The sequence below is a fragment of the Telmatherina bonti genome (assembly GCF_933228915.1).
Source record: "Telmatherina bonti genome assembly, chromosome: 10".
NCBI lineage: Eukaryota > Metazoa > Chordata > Actinopteri > Atheriniformes > Telmatherinidae > Telmatherina > Telmatherina bonti.
Genome location: NC_136628.1, coordinates 6672049 through 6686606, shown reverse-complemented (window position 1 = coordinate 6686606; position 14558 = coordinate 6672049). Strand labels below are relative to the sequence as shown.

General features: G+C 41.3%; 1 protein-coding gene across 2 annotated transcripts in view; it reads right to left on the bottom strand.

Moving 5' to 3' along the window:
* Positions 1 to 14558, bottom strand: part of gtf2ird1 (GTF2I repeat domain containing 1) — a 56963-nt gene that overhangs the window by 12952 nt on the left and 29453 nt on the right. For both annotated transcript variants that reach the window (XM_079248128.1, XM_079248129.1), the window contains exons 15-18: positions 10214 to 10267; positions 9542 to 9622; positions 7731 to 7914; positions 7557 to 7618 (exon numbers count right to left, since the gene is read on the bottom strand). In XM_079248128.1, coding sequence (XP_079104254.1) covers positions 7557 to 7618; positions 7731 to 7914; positions 9542 to 9622; positions 10214 to 10267 — 381 coding nt within the window. The remainder of the gene's footprint in view (positions 1 to 7556; positions 7619 to 7730; positions 7915 to 9541; positions 9623 to 10213; positions 10268 to 14558) is intronic.

Sequence of the window (14558 nt, the reverse complement as noted above, 5' to 3'; positions counted from 1 at the left end):
GTCATTTAAATAAATGATTTATGTTGAAATGTATTTAATTATTTCACCGTTGAATTATTTGATATTTCTTTAGCTGCAGTGCATCACGCAGCGTTTTCCCTGCAGGGACTCGGCCGTGTGGACCGCCACATCTTCCGGATGCTGAGATTTTCATCGTTTCACAGGGACAATGTCAACATGAAACCTGCACCGCCGCCTCTGGAAGCGCAGCAGCGGCGGCAAACTCTGCTGTCTGACATCTGCTCTGCACATGAACGCAGCACGCGGAGTGTGGAGTCAGGGAGAGAGGCGGGGCCTAATTAAACTTCAGTAGTTATGGCGTGTTTGAGCTGACTCGGAGGTCAGATCTGGGAATGTTGTCATTTCCAAAGGAAGCAGGAAGTCGGAGAAGTGGGGATACCAACATGGATACAAACAGGAAACTCTTTATTTTGGTTTTTCTGTGTGAATTTTATTTATCCGATCACATCGACTAAAGCTGAAATATATATTTAATGGCCAACATTAGAAACTTTACGTAAACAGTAAACACATTTGCTTTATATTTGCTGCAATTTATTAGTTTTAGTCTAATTAGAACCCCCATTAAGGAGAAAAGGTAAAAAATGTCAAATGTAAAATGTTTCAGGCAAAACTGCTTATTTTTCCTGTTTAAGAAGCTAAACACAGCTACCAGCCAAACCTGCAAACATGGTATTATTTACCCTTACCTTTACTTTTATGATACATTTTTACCAAAAGAAAAAAAAGTATGTATATATGTTAATTTCTCTGCACGCTCTTACCTTATTTGTTCAATAGCTGTATTCCTACATTTATATTACTATTCAGTGTTTTTATTATTAATATTTAGCACCTTATCACCGAAACAAGTTCCTAGTCTGAGAATTGTTCAAAGACAATGGCAATAAAAGTCTTTCTGATTCTGATTTAGCGTTGTAAACATAGACAAAGTTTACTGAATGAGTCTACAGGTAGAAGTTGAAATGGTTTAGTACGAACTTAGTCAGGTTTAGATCAAAATGAAGGTTTATTACTGGTTTCACTGTGTTGATTTGTGAGCAGCCATCTTTGATGTACGTGGTCGTGGTTGCTGCATCTGCCCAGAATTTCCGCTGGACTTCCTTGAAGACTTCAAGGAGCATTCTTGTAGTTTGTCCAACAGGGAACTCAGAAAATCCAACTTCTGATTACAAATTGAACGCACCATGAAGCCCACAGGTACATCAGCCCTGTCCCAGTTCCCACAATGCACCCTGTCTGAAGTGTGCACCTGGTAGAAATGAATGGATTCGATTGTGCGGTGATGGTTATGCAAGCGACCTGCGCTGTTACGTAATTTCTGCTACGCACATTTGTTCGCGTTACTTTGCTGCTGAACATAGGGATTTAGTTAATAATTAAACTGCAGCAAAAAGCCATTTTGAGAGAAAAGACGTGGAGGCACCGTAAGGCTCATACGCCAGGTAAGTTTATGGGCTACTGGTTGCTAGGAAACACTCGCCGCAGGCACAGGCCTTTTACACCTTTTTGGTTAAAAACGCCACATGAAGCAATGAATTGTGGGTAATGGACTTCAGGAAAGTCTGCGGGCTTAATCAAATGAGTGGACTGAGGGTCTAATGGAAGGCTAATGGGCTAATGGGAGAGAACTGGGACAGACTCGAACCCATCAACGCAAACACACAGTCCAGCAGCACGAGGGTGGACATGTGAGTATTGTGACTGGGCCTCCAAGCGCACCTTTATGTGTGAAGTCCAACACGGGGAAAGATCTCCGCTGATGAGTTGCTTTAGATTTTACAAGCTGAACAGAAATTCCAATATAGATATTGATGATGAACAGCAAATGCAATGCTATGTAACATTCAGCAGCTGATGCTAGCACTACCGTAGGCTAATGAAGTTACGCTGCTAAGTTTAAACACTGTGGGCTTTCAGCTGAACACCGCAACATGTTTACCACCTTTTAGCTACACACCGTAACGTATTACCACCTTTCGGCTACGCACCGTAACATATTAACCCGTTTCAGCTACACACTGTAACGTATTTACCACCTTTCAGTTTCACACCGTAACGTATTTACCACCTTTCAGTTTCACACCGTAACATATTTACCACCTTTCAGCTACACACCGTAACGTATTTACCTCCTTTCAGCTATACACCGTAACGTATTTACCACCTTTCAGTTTCACACCGTAACGTATTTACCACCTTTCAGCTATACACCGTAACGTATTTACCACCTTTCAGCTATACACCGTAACGTATTTACCACCTTTCAGCTATACACCGTAACGTATTTACCACCTTTCAGCTACACACCGTAACGTATTTACCACCTTTCAGTTTCCCACCGTAACGTATTTACCACCTTTCAGCTATACACCGTAACGTATTTACCACCTTTCAGTTTCACACCGTAACGTATTTACCACCTTTCAGCTATACACCGTAACGTATTTACCACCTTTCAGCTATACACCGTAACGTATTTACCACCTTTCAGTTTCACACCGTAACGTATTTACCACCTTTCAGCTATACACCGTAACGTATTTACCACCTTTCAGTTTCACACCGTAACGTATTTACCACCTTTCAGCTATACACCGTAACGTATTTACCACCTTTCAGTTTCACACCGTAACGTATTTACCACCTTTCAGCTATACACCGTAACGTATTTACCACCTTTCAGTTTCACACCGTAACGTATTTACCACCTTTCAGCTATACACCGTAACGTATTTACCACCTTTCAGTTTCACACCGTAACGTATTTACCACCTTTCAACTATACACCGTAACGTATTTACCACCTTTCAGCTACACACCGTAACGTATTTACCACCTTTCAGTTTCACACCGTAACGCATTTACCACCTTTCAGCTATACACCGTAACGTATTTACCACCTTTCAGTTTCACACCGTAACGTATTTACCACCTTTCAGCTATACACCGTAACGTATTTACCACCTTTCAGTTTCACACCGTAACGTATTTACCACCTTTCAGTTTCACACCGTAACGTATTTACCACCTTTCAGCTATACACCGTAACGTATTTACCACCTTTCAGTTTCACACCGTAACGTATTTACCACCTTTCAGCTATACACCGTAACGTATTTACCACCTTTCAGCTACACACCGTAACGTATTTACCACCTTTCAGTTTCACACCGTAACGTATTTACCACCTTTCAGCTATACACCGTAACGTATTTACCACCTTTCAGTTTCACACCGTAACGTATTTACCACCTTTCAGCTATACACCGTAACGTATTTACCACCTTTCAGCTATACACCGTAACGTATTTACCACCTTTCAGTTTCACACCGTAACGTATTTACCACCTTTCAGCTATACACCGTAACGTATTTACCACCTTTCAGTTTCACACCGTAACGTATTTACCACCTTTCAGCTATACACCGTAACGTATTTACCACCTTTCAGTTTCACACCGTAACGTATTTACCACCTTTCAGCTATACACCGTAACGTATTTACCACCTTTCAGCTACACACCGTAACGTATTTACCACCTTTCAGTTTCACACCGTAACGTATTTACCACCTTTCAGCTATACACCGTAACGTATTTACCACCTTTCAGTTTCACACCGTAACGTATTTACCACCTTTCAGCTATACACCGTAACGTATTTACCACCTTTCAGCTATACACCGTAATGTATTTACCACCTTTCAGCTATACACCGTAACGTATTTACCACCTTTCAGCTATACACCGTAACGTATTTACCACCTTTCAGTTTCACACCGTAACGTATTTACCACCTTTCAGCTATACACCGTAACGTATTTACCACCTTTCAGCTATACACCGTAACGTATTTACCACCTTTCAGTTTCACACCGTAACGTATTTACCACCTTTCAGCTATACACCGTAACGTATTTACCACCTTTCAGTTTCACACCGTAACGTATTTACCACCTTTCAGCTATACACCGTAACGTATTTACCACCTTTCAGCTATACACCGTAACGTATTTACCACCTTTCAGCTATACACCGTAACGTATTTACCACCTTTCAGTTTCACACCGTAACGTATTTACCACCTTTCAGCTATACACCGTAACGTATTTACCACCTTTCAGCTATACACCGTAACGTATTTACCACCTTTCAGTTTCACACCGTAACGTATTTACCACCTTTCAGCTATACACCGTAACGTATTTACCACCTTTCAGCTACACACCGTAACGTATTTACCACCTTTCAGTTTCACACCGTAACGTATTTACCACCTTTCAGCTATACACCGTAACGTATTTACCACCTTTCAGTTTCACACCGTAACGTATTTACCACCTTTCAGCTATACACCGTAACGTATTTACCACCTTTCAGCTATACACCGTAACGTATTTACCACCTTTCAGTTTCACACCGTAACGTATTTACCACCTTTCAGCTATACACCGTAACGTATTTACCACCTTTCAGCTACACACCGTAACGTATTTACCATCTTTCAGTTTCACACCGTAACGTATTTACCACCTTTCAGTTTCACACCGTAACATATTTACCACCTTTCAGCTACACACCGTAACGTATTTACCACCTTTCAGCTATACACCGTAACGTATTTACCACCTTTCAGCTATACACCGTAACGTATTTACCATCTTTCAGTTTCACACTGTAACGTATTTACCACCTTTCAGTTTCACACCGTAACGTATTTACCACCTTTCAGTTTCACACCGTAACATATTTACCACCTTTCAGCTACACACCGTAACGTATTTACCACCTTTCAGTTTCACACCGTAACGTATTTACCACCTTTCAGTTTCACACCGTAACATATTTACCACCTTTCAGCTACACACCGTAACGTATTTACCACCTTTCAGCTATACACCGTAACGTATTTACCACCTTTCAGCTACACACCGTAACATATTTACCACCTTTCAGCTACACACCGTAACATATTTACCACCTTTCAGCTACACACCGAACGTATTTACCACCTTTCAGTTTCACACCGAACGTATTTACCACCTTTCAGCTACACACCGAACGTATTTACCACCTTTCAGTTTCACACCAAACGTATTTACCACCTTTCAGCTACACACCGAACGTATTTACCACCTTTCAGTTTCACACCGTAATGTATTTACCACCTTTCAGCTACACACCGTAACGTATTTACCACCTTTCAGTTTCACACCGTAACGTATTTACCACCTTTCAGTTTCACACCGTAACGTATTTACCACCTTTCAGCTACACACCGTAACGTATTTACCACCTTTCAGCTACACACCGTAACGTATTTACCACCTTTCAGCTACACACCGTAACGTATTTACCACCTTTCAGCTACACACCGTAACGTATTTACCACCTTTCAGCTACACACCGTAACGTATTTACCACCTTTCAGCTACACACCGTAACGTATTTACCACCTTTCAGCTACACACCGTAACGTATTTACCACCTTTCAGTTTCACACCGTAACGTATTTACCACCTTTCAGCTACACACCGAACGTATTTACCACCTTTCAGTTTCACACCAAACGTATTTACCACCTTTCAGTTTCACACTGTAACGTATTTACCACCTTTCAGTTTCACACTGTAACGTATTTACCACCTTTCAGTTTCACACCGTAACGTATTTACCACCTTTCAGTTTCACACCGTAACGTATTTACCACCTTTCAGTTTCACACCGTAACGTATTTACCACCTTTCAGTTTCACACCGTAACGTATTTACCACCTTTCAGCTACACACCGAACGTATTTACCACCTTTCAGTTTCACACCAAACGTATTTACCACCTTTCAGTTTCACACTGTAACGTATTTACCACCTTTCAGTTTCACACCGTAACGTATTTACCACCTTTCAGTTTCACACTGTAACGTATTCACCACCTTTCAGTTTCACACCGTAACGTATTTACCACCTTTCAGTTTCACACCGTAACGTATTTACCACCTTTCAGCTATACACCGTAACGTATTTACCACCTTTCAGTTTCACACCGTAACGTATTTACCACCTTTCAGTTTCACACCGTAACGTATTTACCACCTTTCAGTTTCACACCAAACGTATTTACCACCTTTCAGTTTCACACTGTAACGTATTTACCACCTTTCAGTTTCACACCGTAACGTATTTACCACCTTTCAGTTTCACACCGTAACATATTTACCACCTTTCAGCTACACACCGTAACGTATTTACCACCTTTCAGTTTCACACCGTAACGTATTTACCACCTTCCAGCTACACACCGTAACGTATTTACCACCTTTCAGTTTCACACCGTAACGTATTTACCACCTTTCAGCTACACACCGTAACGTATTTACCACCTTTCAGTTTCACACCGTAACGTATTTACCACCTTTCAGCTACACACCGTAACGTATTTACCACCTTCCAGCTACACACCGTAATGTATTTACCACCTTTCAGTTTCACACCGTAACGTATTTACCACCTTTCAGTTTCACACCGTAACGTATTTACCACCTTTCAGCTACACACCGTAACGTATTTACCACCTTTCAGTTTCACACCGTAACGTATTTACCACCTTTCAGCTACACACCAAACGTATTTACCACCTTTCAGCTACACACCAAACGTATTTACCACCTTTCAGCTATGTACAGACCGTATTTACCACCTTTCAGCTACACACCGAACGTATTTACCACCTTTCAGCTATGTACAGACCGTATTTACCAAATTTCAGCTACGCGCCGTAACGTGTTACCCACATTTCAGCTATGCACCGAACATATTAACCACCTTTCAGCTACATACTGTAACGTGTTAAACGTTAAAATGCTTTTGGAAAAAGGGAACGGCAACCGAGGAAAAGAGGAAAAGTTCCTGCAAACACAAACTGAGAGCAAATACTGACAAAAGATGACCTAAAAAATACCAAATGACCTCTCTGAGCACATAAAGCTCCATGACTTTGGCGTAAACAATGCTGCATTTGGAAATGTCTGAATTCAGACAGAAAAGACGAAAACGTTGGATTTCCTTTGTGGTGACTCCAGCAGTGTTTATATGCCACTAAAAACCACCAAACATAGATCCCGTTATAAATCCAGGAAATGAGCTCAGTGCTCATCATGGTTTTACATATTCCAGTGGATTTTTTTTTTTTGTTGGAGAAGCCCTTCATGTTCATCAGGAAGTGAAGATAAAGACTCCACAAGGAGCAGCAACAGACTGACGCTCATCTCCATTACATTGTGTAAGTTTCAGGGCATTTGAAGGGTCATTCCGCCAGAAGGACGGGGACAGTGCTGATAAAAAACAACCCAGAAGTTTGTGCACTTTCATGTCTCTAAAGGGACTGAACCACAAGGTCACGCGGCACCAAACAGTTTTTTGACTTCATGTTTAAAATCAAAATGCTCCAATGTGCAGATGAAACTAAGCGACACGTTCTCAGCTTTACACACACAGAAAAGCCGACGAAACAAAGTGACAACAAGTGAGGACTTACCTGCATCGCAGATGGGGATGGAAGGCATCTCTTGTTTTACTTGTTCAGTTAAGAGCTCAGGCCTGAAGACAAACACCAACATTCATAAATCACTGAATAAAAGTTGCAAAGTAGCTTGGATTAGCGTTAATAAGAAGTGTGACTGAACACTTTAAAACGTGCACTAGATTTCACCTTTTAATGACAAACTTGATCTGGCTGCTAACAGCGACGATCTTGCGAAGTTTGGCTGCTCCGAAACAGTTTGGCCTCCGCAGCGAGATTCCTTCAGGCAGCCCGGTGACGTACAGATCCTCTGGGTACATCTGGAACTTGGAGTACGGCACCTTAACTGGTTCAGGGAGGCCAAGAGCTTCAGCTGAGGAGGAAAAATCATTAAATGGTCGTTTTAAGTTCATAACTTGAGTCTTATTAAAATACATGTAAAAGCTGAACCCCTTTATTCCCAGACAGCATGCAGACGGGACGTTTCAGCCTCAGCTGTCAGAGGCTAAAATGATGTAAAATGAATGTATCAATAGACACAGCAGCATCACAACCAACCAGAAGAAGAAACTAGGATTTATTACTAACAGAAGTTTGTAGAAATAACACACAGATCAACATTGACCACCTGCACATCATTCTCTCATGTCTGAAACACACACATTTCCATGTTTACACGCTTCTTCCTGCTACTATTTACCTGCTATCCTCAATAAACCACCTCCACCTCAGCTGCTTTTTGACGCCACTGCTGATCAAATATGACCATTATTTTTGTTATTTTCAGTCAGATGGAGAACTTTCTGCTCACTGTGGAACTTTTTGCTGTCCTGATTGGATATTATATTAATTAATCAATTTTCCTAACCGCTTACTCCAATTCAGGGTTGTGGGGAAGCTGGAGCCTATCCCAGCAGTCTTTGGGTGAAAGGCAGGGTACACCCTGGACAGCTCGCCGGTCCATCACAGGGCGGATATTATATGAAGATGTGATAAATAACGGTGATATCATGGCTCATTGTGGATTTACCATAAACACTACAAGTTGTGGCTGGACTGTAAACCTCCCAGATGGGATAGAAATGTCTGGAAAACATCTGCAGTCACACTAAAAGGTTATTACAGTTTGAAGTTCAAAGGCAATCAGGAGTTTTTAGATTCAGGACGTTTAGAATCCATTTCTGGCTTGTTTTCTCGTTGAATTCTTTCAAAATTTTACTTTATAAAGTTCAAGAACAGCCTGTTGTTAGTTTCAGATTCCTTACAGAATAATATGAAAAAAGCTGATTTTTTTTTTACTTTGTGATTTCTGATTTGGAATTGAATATTAAATCAATTATTTTTTTGGGCGCAGGTCCCTGGTTCACATTAAAAAATAGCTGAAAGAAAAAATGAGTGAAGTTAACTTTAGCAGTTTATAAAATCTTACTGAGATATGTATCGTTGCAACCCACATTGTGCAGCTCTACATCTGATGTTTACGTTTGCAGAGCTTTACATTGTGTTTGTTTACACATTACGCAGCATATCAACTTGTACGAGGTTGGATATTAATATCCTGGAATATCATCCCACTATTCAACCCAGATTTAGAATTTGTTCCATATTTTCCAACAACAACACACAGCTTCATGCTGGCAGACTCTGTGATAATCTGCTGAACACACAGGAACTCGCTGAGTCCGACTGGGATCCTGAAAAACATTCCAACTTCAGCCAAATGCTGATATGAAATTAAGATTTATTCTTTTCTTGACCTACAATTTCCTGCAACTTGTCTGAACAGATTCATGCTAATGTGTTGAATTATTAAAACTCTTAAATGTTCCAACATTAATATTTAAACAGATTAAACCACCGTGCGCGGGCTGAGGGAGTGTACAAGAGCTGCAGATCAAAGTCCCGCTGCAAGACGAATCAGCCTGGCGTAACTTCCCCTTCTCCTGACAATGAGGATGATCATGTGGTTATCTTAGCTAAGCCAACCACAGGTAGCTTACCGTACTTGACGCTGAAGAGGTTCTCCACTTGCCTCCGGAGCTGAAGGATCATTTCACCGATGTCCTCCACCAGACTCCCAGCTGAAAACCCAAGAAGTGAAGGACTGCATGAAGTGGGGGGGTTGAGCAGCGCCCTACCTGGGAACGGTCCATCTTCTCCAATCACTAACTGTGGATTTTGATAAATTCCAGGTGCGCCACACCGACCTGGCAATGACAAACTGACTGTGCCATTCCCAGGTGAGCGTACAGCACGCAGCATTCATCACTGCACAACATAACAAATGGATGTGGGACAGCAGACTGGCAAAGGAGCAGAGGGGGACTTAACTCAGATATGAAATATTTCTTCAGGCAAGTAAGCAGGGTCAGCTTTCACCGCTGCTTTCTTCTTCTGTTATTTGTTATACATCATTCTGCCTCAACGACAAGGTTAAACTCTATAAACTGCATCCCCAGCCTCGGTGTCCAGCAGACTTTCTGTGTTTCTCCACTGCGACACACCTGAATCAAATGAATAGCAGGTTTGTGCAGAGGTCCGGTTAATCTGAACCAGGTGTGTTGCAGCAGGGAAACATCTAAAACCTGAAGGATAGTGGCCTGGGGGACCAGGGCTGGAGATCACCGCTCTATAAGACAGTGGACAAACATGGTGAACAGGTCCAACCTCACCTTCAGATAGTCTTTTCATGCTCTGGGAGGCCGGACTGGGACACAAAGCTTCAGCTGGAAGATGCAAGAAACAGAGAATTACTGTGAGGCCTGAACTCCTCACATCTACTGTGTGCAATGAGAGGATGGAGCAGCTGCAGCATGAGACTGTAACGATTCACTCTTATAACCAGTGTATAGCAATGGTTATATGACAGTATGATCATATTACTGGTTTGTAAAAGTCGTGTGATGATGAGGAGCTTTTCTTCTGACATATTAAAGAGAAATACAGATTATCTGAGTAAACATTTAGTGAGCTTTCTTTAAAATACCTTCCAGTTTGTTATATATTTTTTTTAAAAAGTAACTTTTTTTGTTGTTTTTTGGGCGGGACCAAGAGGAACCTGTAATCCCTCCTGCATGATTCCCTACGTTAACGCAAAACTGATTTAAAACTTTTTAAAACAGCAACACAAAGAAAGGTCAGGTGGCCAAAGGACTCAGTTAGTGTGGGTGATCAGAGTCAGAACAGGACCTGGTCTGATGTGGTCTAGATGCCAACAATAAAACAAGCTTATTCTTCTTTGCATTTCTTCTTTGCATACAGGGTAGGTATTACATATAAGGAACTGTGTATTCACTAATCATAAAGCTATGTGGAACAACTCCCACAGAACTTTGCAGTTTTTCAGCAGGACCTGGTCTAATGTGGTCTGGAAACCAGAAATTATCCCCTTTGTTTTTTTTTTTTTAGGTTTTTCCATAGACTGTATATAAAAAGATGGGCGGAGCCTCCGTGACGTCACCTGGAAGGTTTCTAAAGAACTGAACTGAAGCTCGGTGGGCGGTTCCTACCATCGCTATCTTGGCAGGGGCATGCGTGTCGTCTCGCCCGGAAAATACAAATATGGGCAAAGAGGTGGCGCTGAGAGGGGGGCTGTAAGCGTCATGGTGGATGATTGACATCGAGCGAACACCGACCTGCCTGTAGCTAAGAGCTAACTGAGCTAACCCTGAGGTAACAGGAGCTAACCAGCTAACGAAGGTAAGCGGGCTAAAGCTAAGTCAAGTTGTTAACCGGCTAAAAACCGCGGTTGTTCTACGTTCTTCTTACTTGAAGCGGGAGATCGGGTACCTGTCAATCAAAAGAACACGCCCCTAAATATGCCAAACTTTGAGATTAAATTACTTTTAAACAGGTGAGTTAGAAAAAAATTCACTTCCCCCACAGTTGTCATGAAGGTAAACCTGATCTATTAAACCTAAAATGGATTTTTGAACAAGGCTGTAAACATGTTTATTTCTGCTGTAAACATATTTATTTCTGCTGTAAACATGTTTATTTCTGCTGTAAACATGTTTATTTCTGCTGTGACGTTGGTCTTTTTTAACATGGGAGTCTATGGGAATTCGCTCCGTTTTGGAGCCCTTAGTGGATGAAGGGGGAACTGCAGTTTTATGCACTTCCGCATAGGCTTCACTTTTAGCCGCTGTAGGCTCTGTCCATCTTTCATATACGATCTATGGGTTTTTCCCAAACAGATTAAAGGTTTAACAAATCCGAGGCTGCAAGTCAGTAAATGTAGAATAATCCGGTCCAGATCTGACATCCTGCGTTTCGCAGGTTTAAAGCAGGACCAGGTCTTATGCTGGGTGGACACTGTGCGATTTTAGAAATCTGACTGTCGGGGAAATGCTCCCACTGCACGACTGGGTGTGTCCCTCGTACTCTATCTGACCCGACGACATGTGTACTCATACTGTACGACTGCTGTCAGCCACGATTACTGACAACCACGACTAGTTGTCGGCGTCAGTCGGTGTGTGACGGCACGACGTGCTCGAGTGTGAACAACGAAAAACAAAGGTTCCTAGTTCCTATGACAACCGCAGCATGCCTGACAAGATGGCGAGCAGGCAGCAAGTTGTTGCAGTTGTGTGCGCTGAAACACAATAAAAAAAGAAAACCTCGTGTTCTCTCCATAGCTCTACTAATCTCTCTTCTAGCAGCTGTGTCCACCGCACATGTCTGAAGTTGGGGTTGCCCGCCATTGTTTAAAGCTCCACCGGTGTCTTCTGCGAACGTAGAATCGTGACTTAACACCACTCACACTGTACGAGCGACGGCGAAAATTTCTGACATGCCAGAAGTTTGATCGGGAGGTCGCAGCATCATCGTTAGAACGTAGCAGCAATTAATCCTTCCTCGTGAGTGTTCTCACACTGTACGGCTTACGACCTCCCGACCGGACATCTCGACGCTACGATGTTTCCACGATGACGCAGCGTGGTCTGCGACAGCAAAATCGTGGTGAGTCCCCTCAAAATCGCACAGTGTCCGCCCAGCATTAGTAATCCACGTCACATAAAAAGCAGTGAAATCAACCTTTGTGTTAATCAGGAATCAGCAGCCAGATGTTATTGATCTGATTTAGGTCATTCTAACTCGTGTTTACATTTCTCCTCCAACCGGATCCACATAGAGCACTTTCCCACCAGTGACACAGACACTAGACAGAACAAGGCCATTGAGGAAACTAAAATGTCTGTGTCTTGTGAAAAAGTTTCCACAGACACTCAGAAAACATCCGGACATCAGCGTGACGCAGCTGTTTATCAGCGTCTCTGCTCTACGATACGTCTGTCCAGCGGTCTGGACTGTGATTCAAGCCGCGTTGTGAAGTGTTTCCTCTGACACAGTCTCAAGCCAAACTGTATTATCAGGTAAACAGTAAACTCTCATACTGTGATGTCTGAACGTATCCTCAGGTCTGTTACAGTATAACCCATTAAGTGATGTCATTAACTTGTTTGTCGCCAAATGTTTCCCATCTGTGTAGAAGCCACACAAAACACCGAAACGCCCACATGAAGGCAACCTTTAGTGGACCTCTGCTCGGTTGGAGGTATCATTAATAAGCGGTTGTTTAGGCTTGTTGTGTAGTTGGCTTCAGCCCCCCCGTTGTTAGAGTCGAGCTTTTTATAGTGGTTGTAGGGGCTTCATTAGCTGAGTGTCCCGAGGTTCTTTATCCGGCCCAGTAAGTAGGCTGATAAAAGGTGAAAGGAGAGGGACGGATGAAGGACAGAGATACTGAAGCTTTCCAGCCAGCAAACATGCCAGAGTGGTTACAAAAGTTCACCAAGAGCATGAGTTCCTGCGGTGATATGTGGAAAACCTCACATAGCTGCGAAGGTGGCAGTTCTTCTGCATTAAGGTCACGTGATGAAAGCTTGAACCTCCAGCACCCTGAACCTAACCACAAGATCTCAGACATCCTATATCCATTTCCAGTTTCCAGATTAGAAACGTTTAGACTAAAGAACTCGGAAATTGCTCTACAATTTGTGGTCAATCAGCTGTCTGACTTTCAGCATCTAATATCTTTCCTCTGGTCCACTATGAGGAATACGATCAGCATGATCAGATTCACTGATGTTTGTCTGTTTATCTTTTTATTTTTTACTTATTTATTGTATTAATACTACATAAGTATTAACAACACATAACTGTTTTATTACTTTTTAAATTTGTTGATTTATTTTATTTGTTTACTAATGTTTATGTATTCATGTTGTATTGTTTATCATTTTTGCTAATTTGTTACTATGAATTTACTTAATACTTATATAACTACTAATATTAATATTATTCCATTGCTATTATTATTAGATAATGCTAATATTTAATACTTATCTTTTTATTTTGTTGATTAAATTGATTTACTATGTAAGTTTATTTACTATAATTTAAATTTATTTACTTTAATTTAATTTACTAAGTTATGTATTTAATTCTGTATTATTTGTATCATTTTAATTAATCTAATTATTGTTTCATTCACTTTCCTTTTGTTGAGTTATTTTTATTTATTTGTTTGTTCTGTATTCATTAATGTATTTATTTATTAGTGACGTGGTAATTTCTATTAATGTATTGTTATTAATTCATGATAGTTAATTGCTTCATTTTTATTTTGTTTATTTATTTGGAGTTATTTACTAACATGTATGTAAGGGATAATGTCCAATGAGGTGTCTATTATCAGAAATTAATGGACTACGCAGAGGCGTGAACTGTTTACTTATACCATGGTCACTCACAAAGGAAATAAGATAAGATCAATCACTAATGTTGCTTTTATTGTTAAAATAATGTTTTTAACAAGAAGCGGGTGAACGGACTATTTAATGTCTCTTGTTGTGGCGTTGTCAGCCCCTGTAGCTCGTTCGGCGGCAGATACTACTGCGACAAATCATTGATGATGGTGAAATATGATAGAGTTGTGGGATGTGTGTGACTGTGGTCCAGGGAGCTCAGTTTGTATGAATGTGAGTGAGCGTGTGCGCACGGCGCGCCATCAGG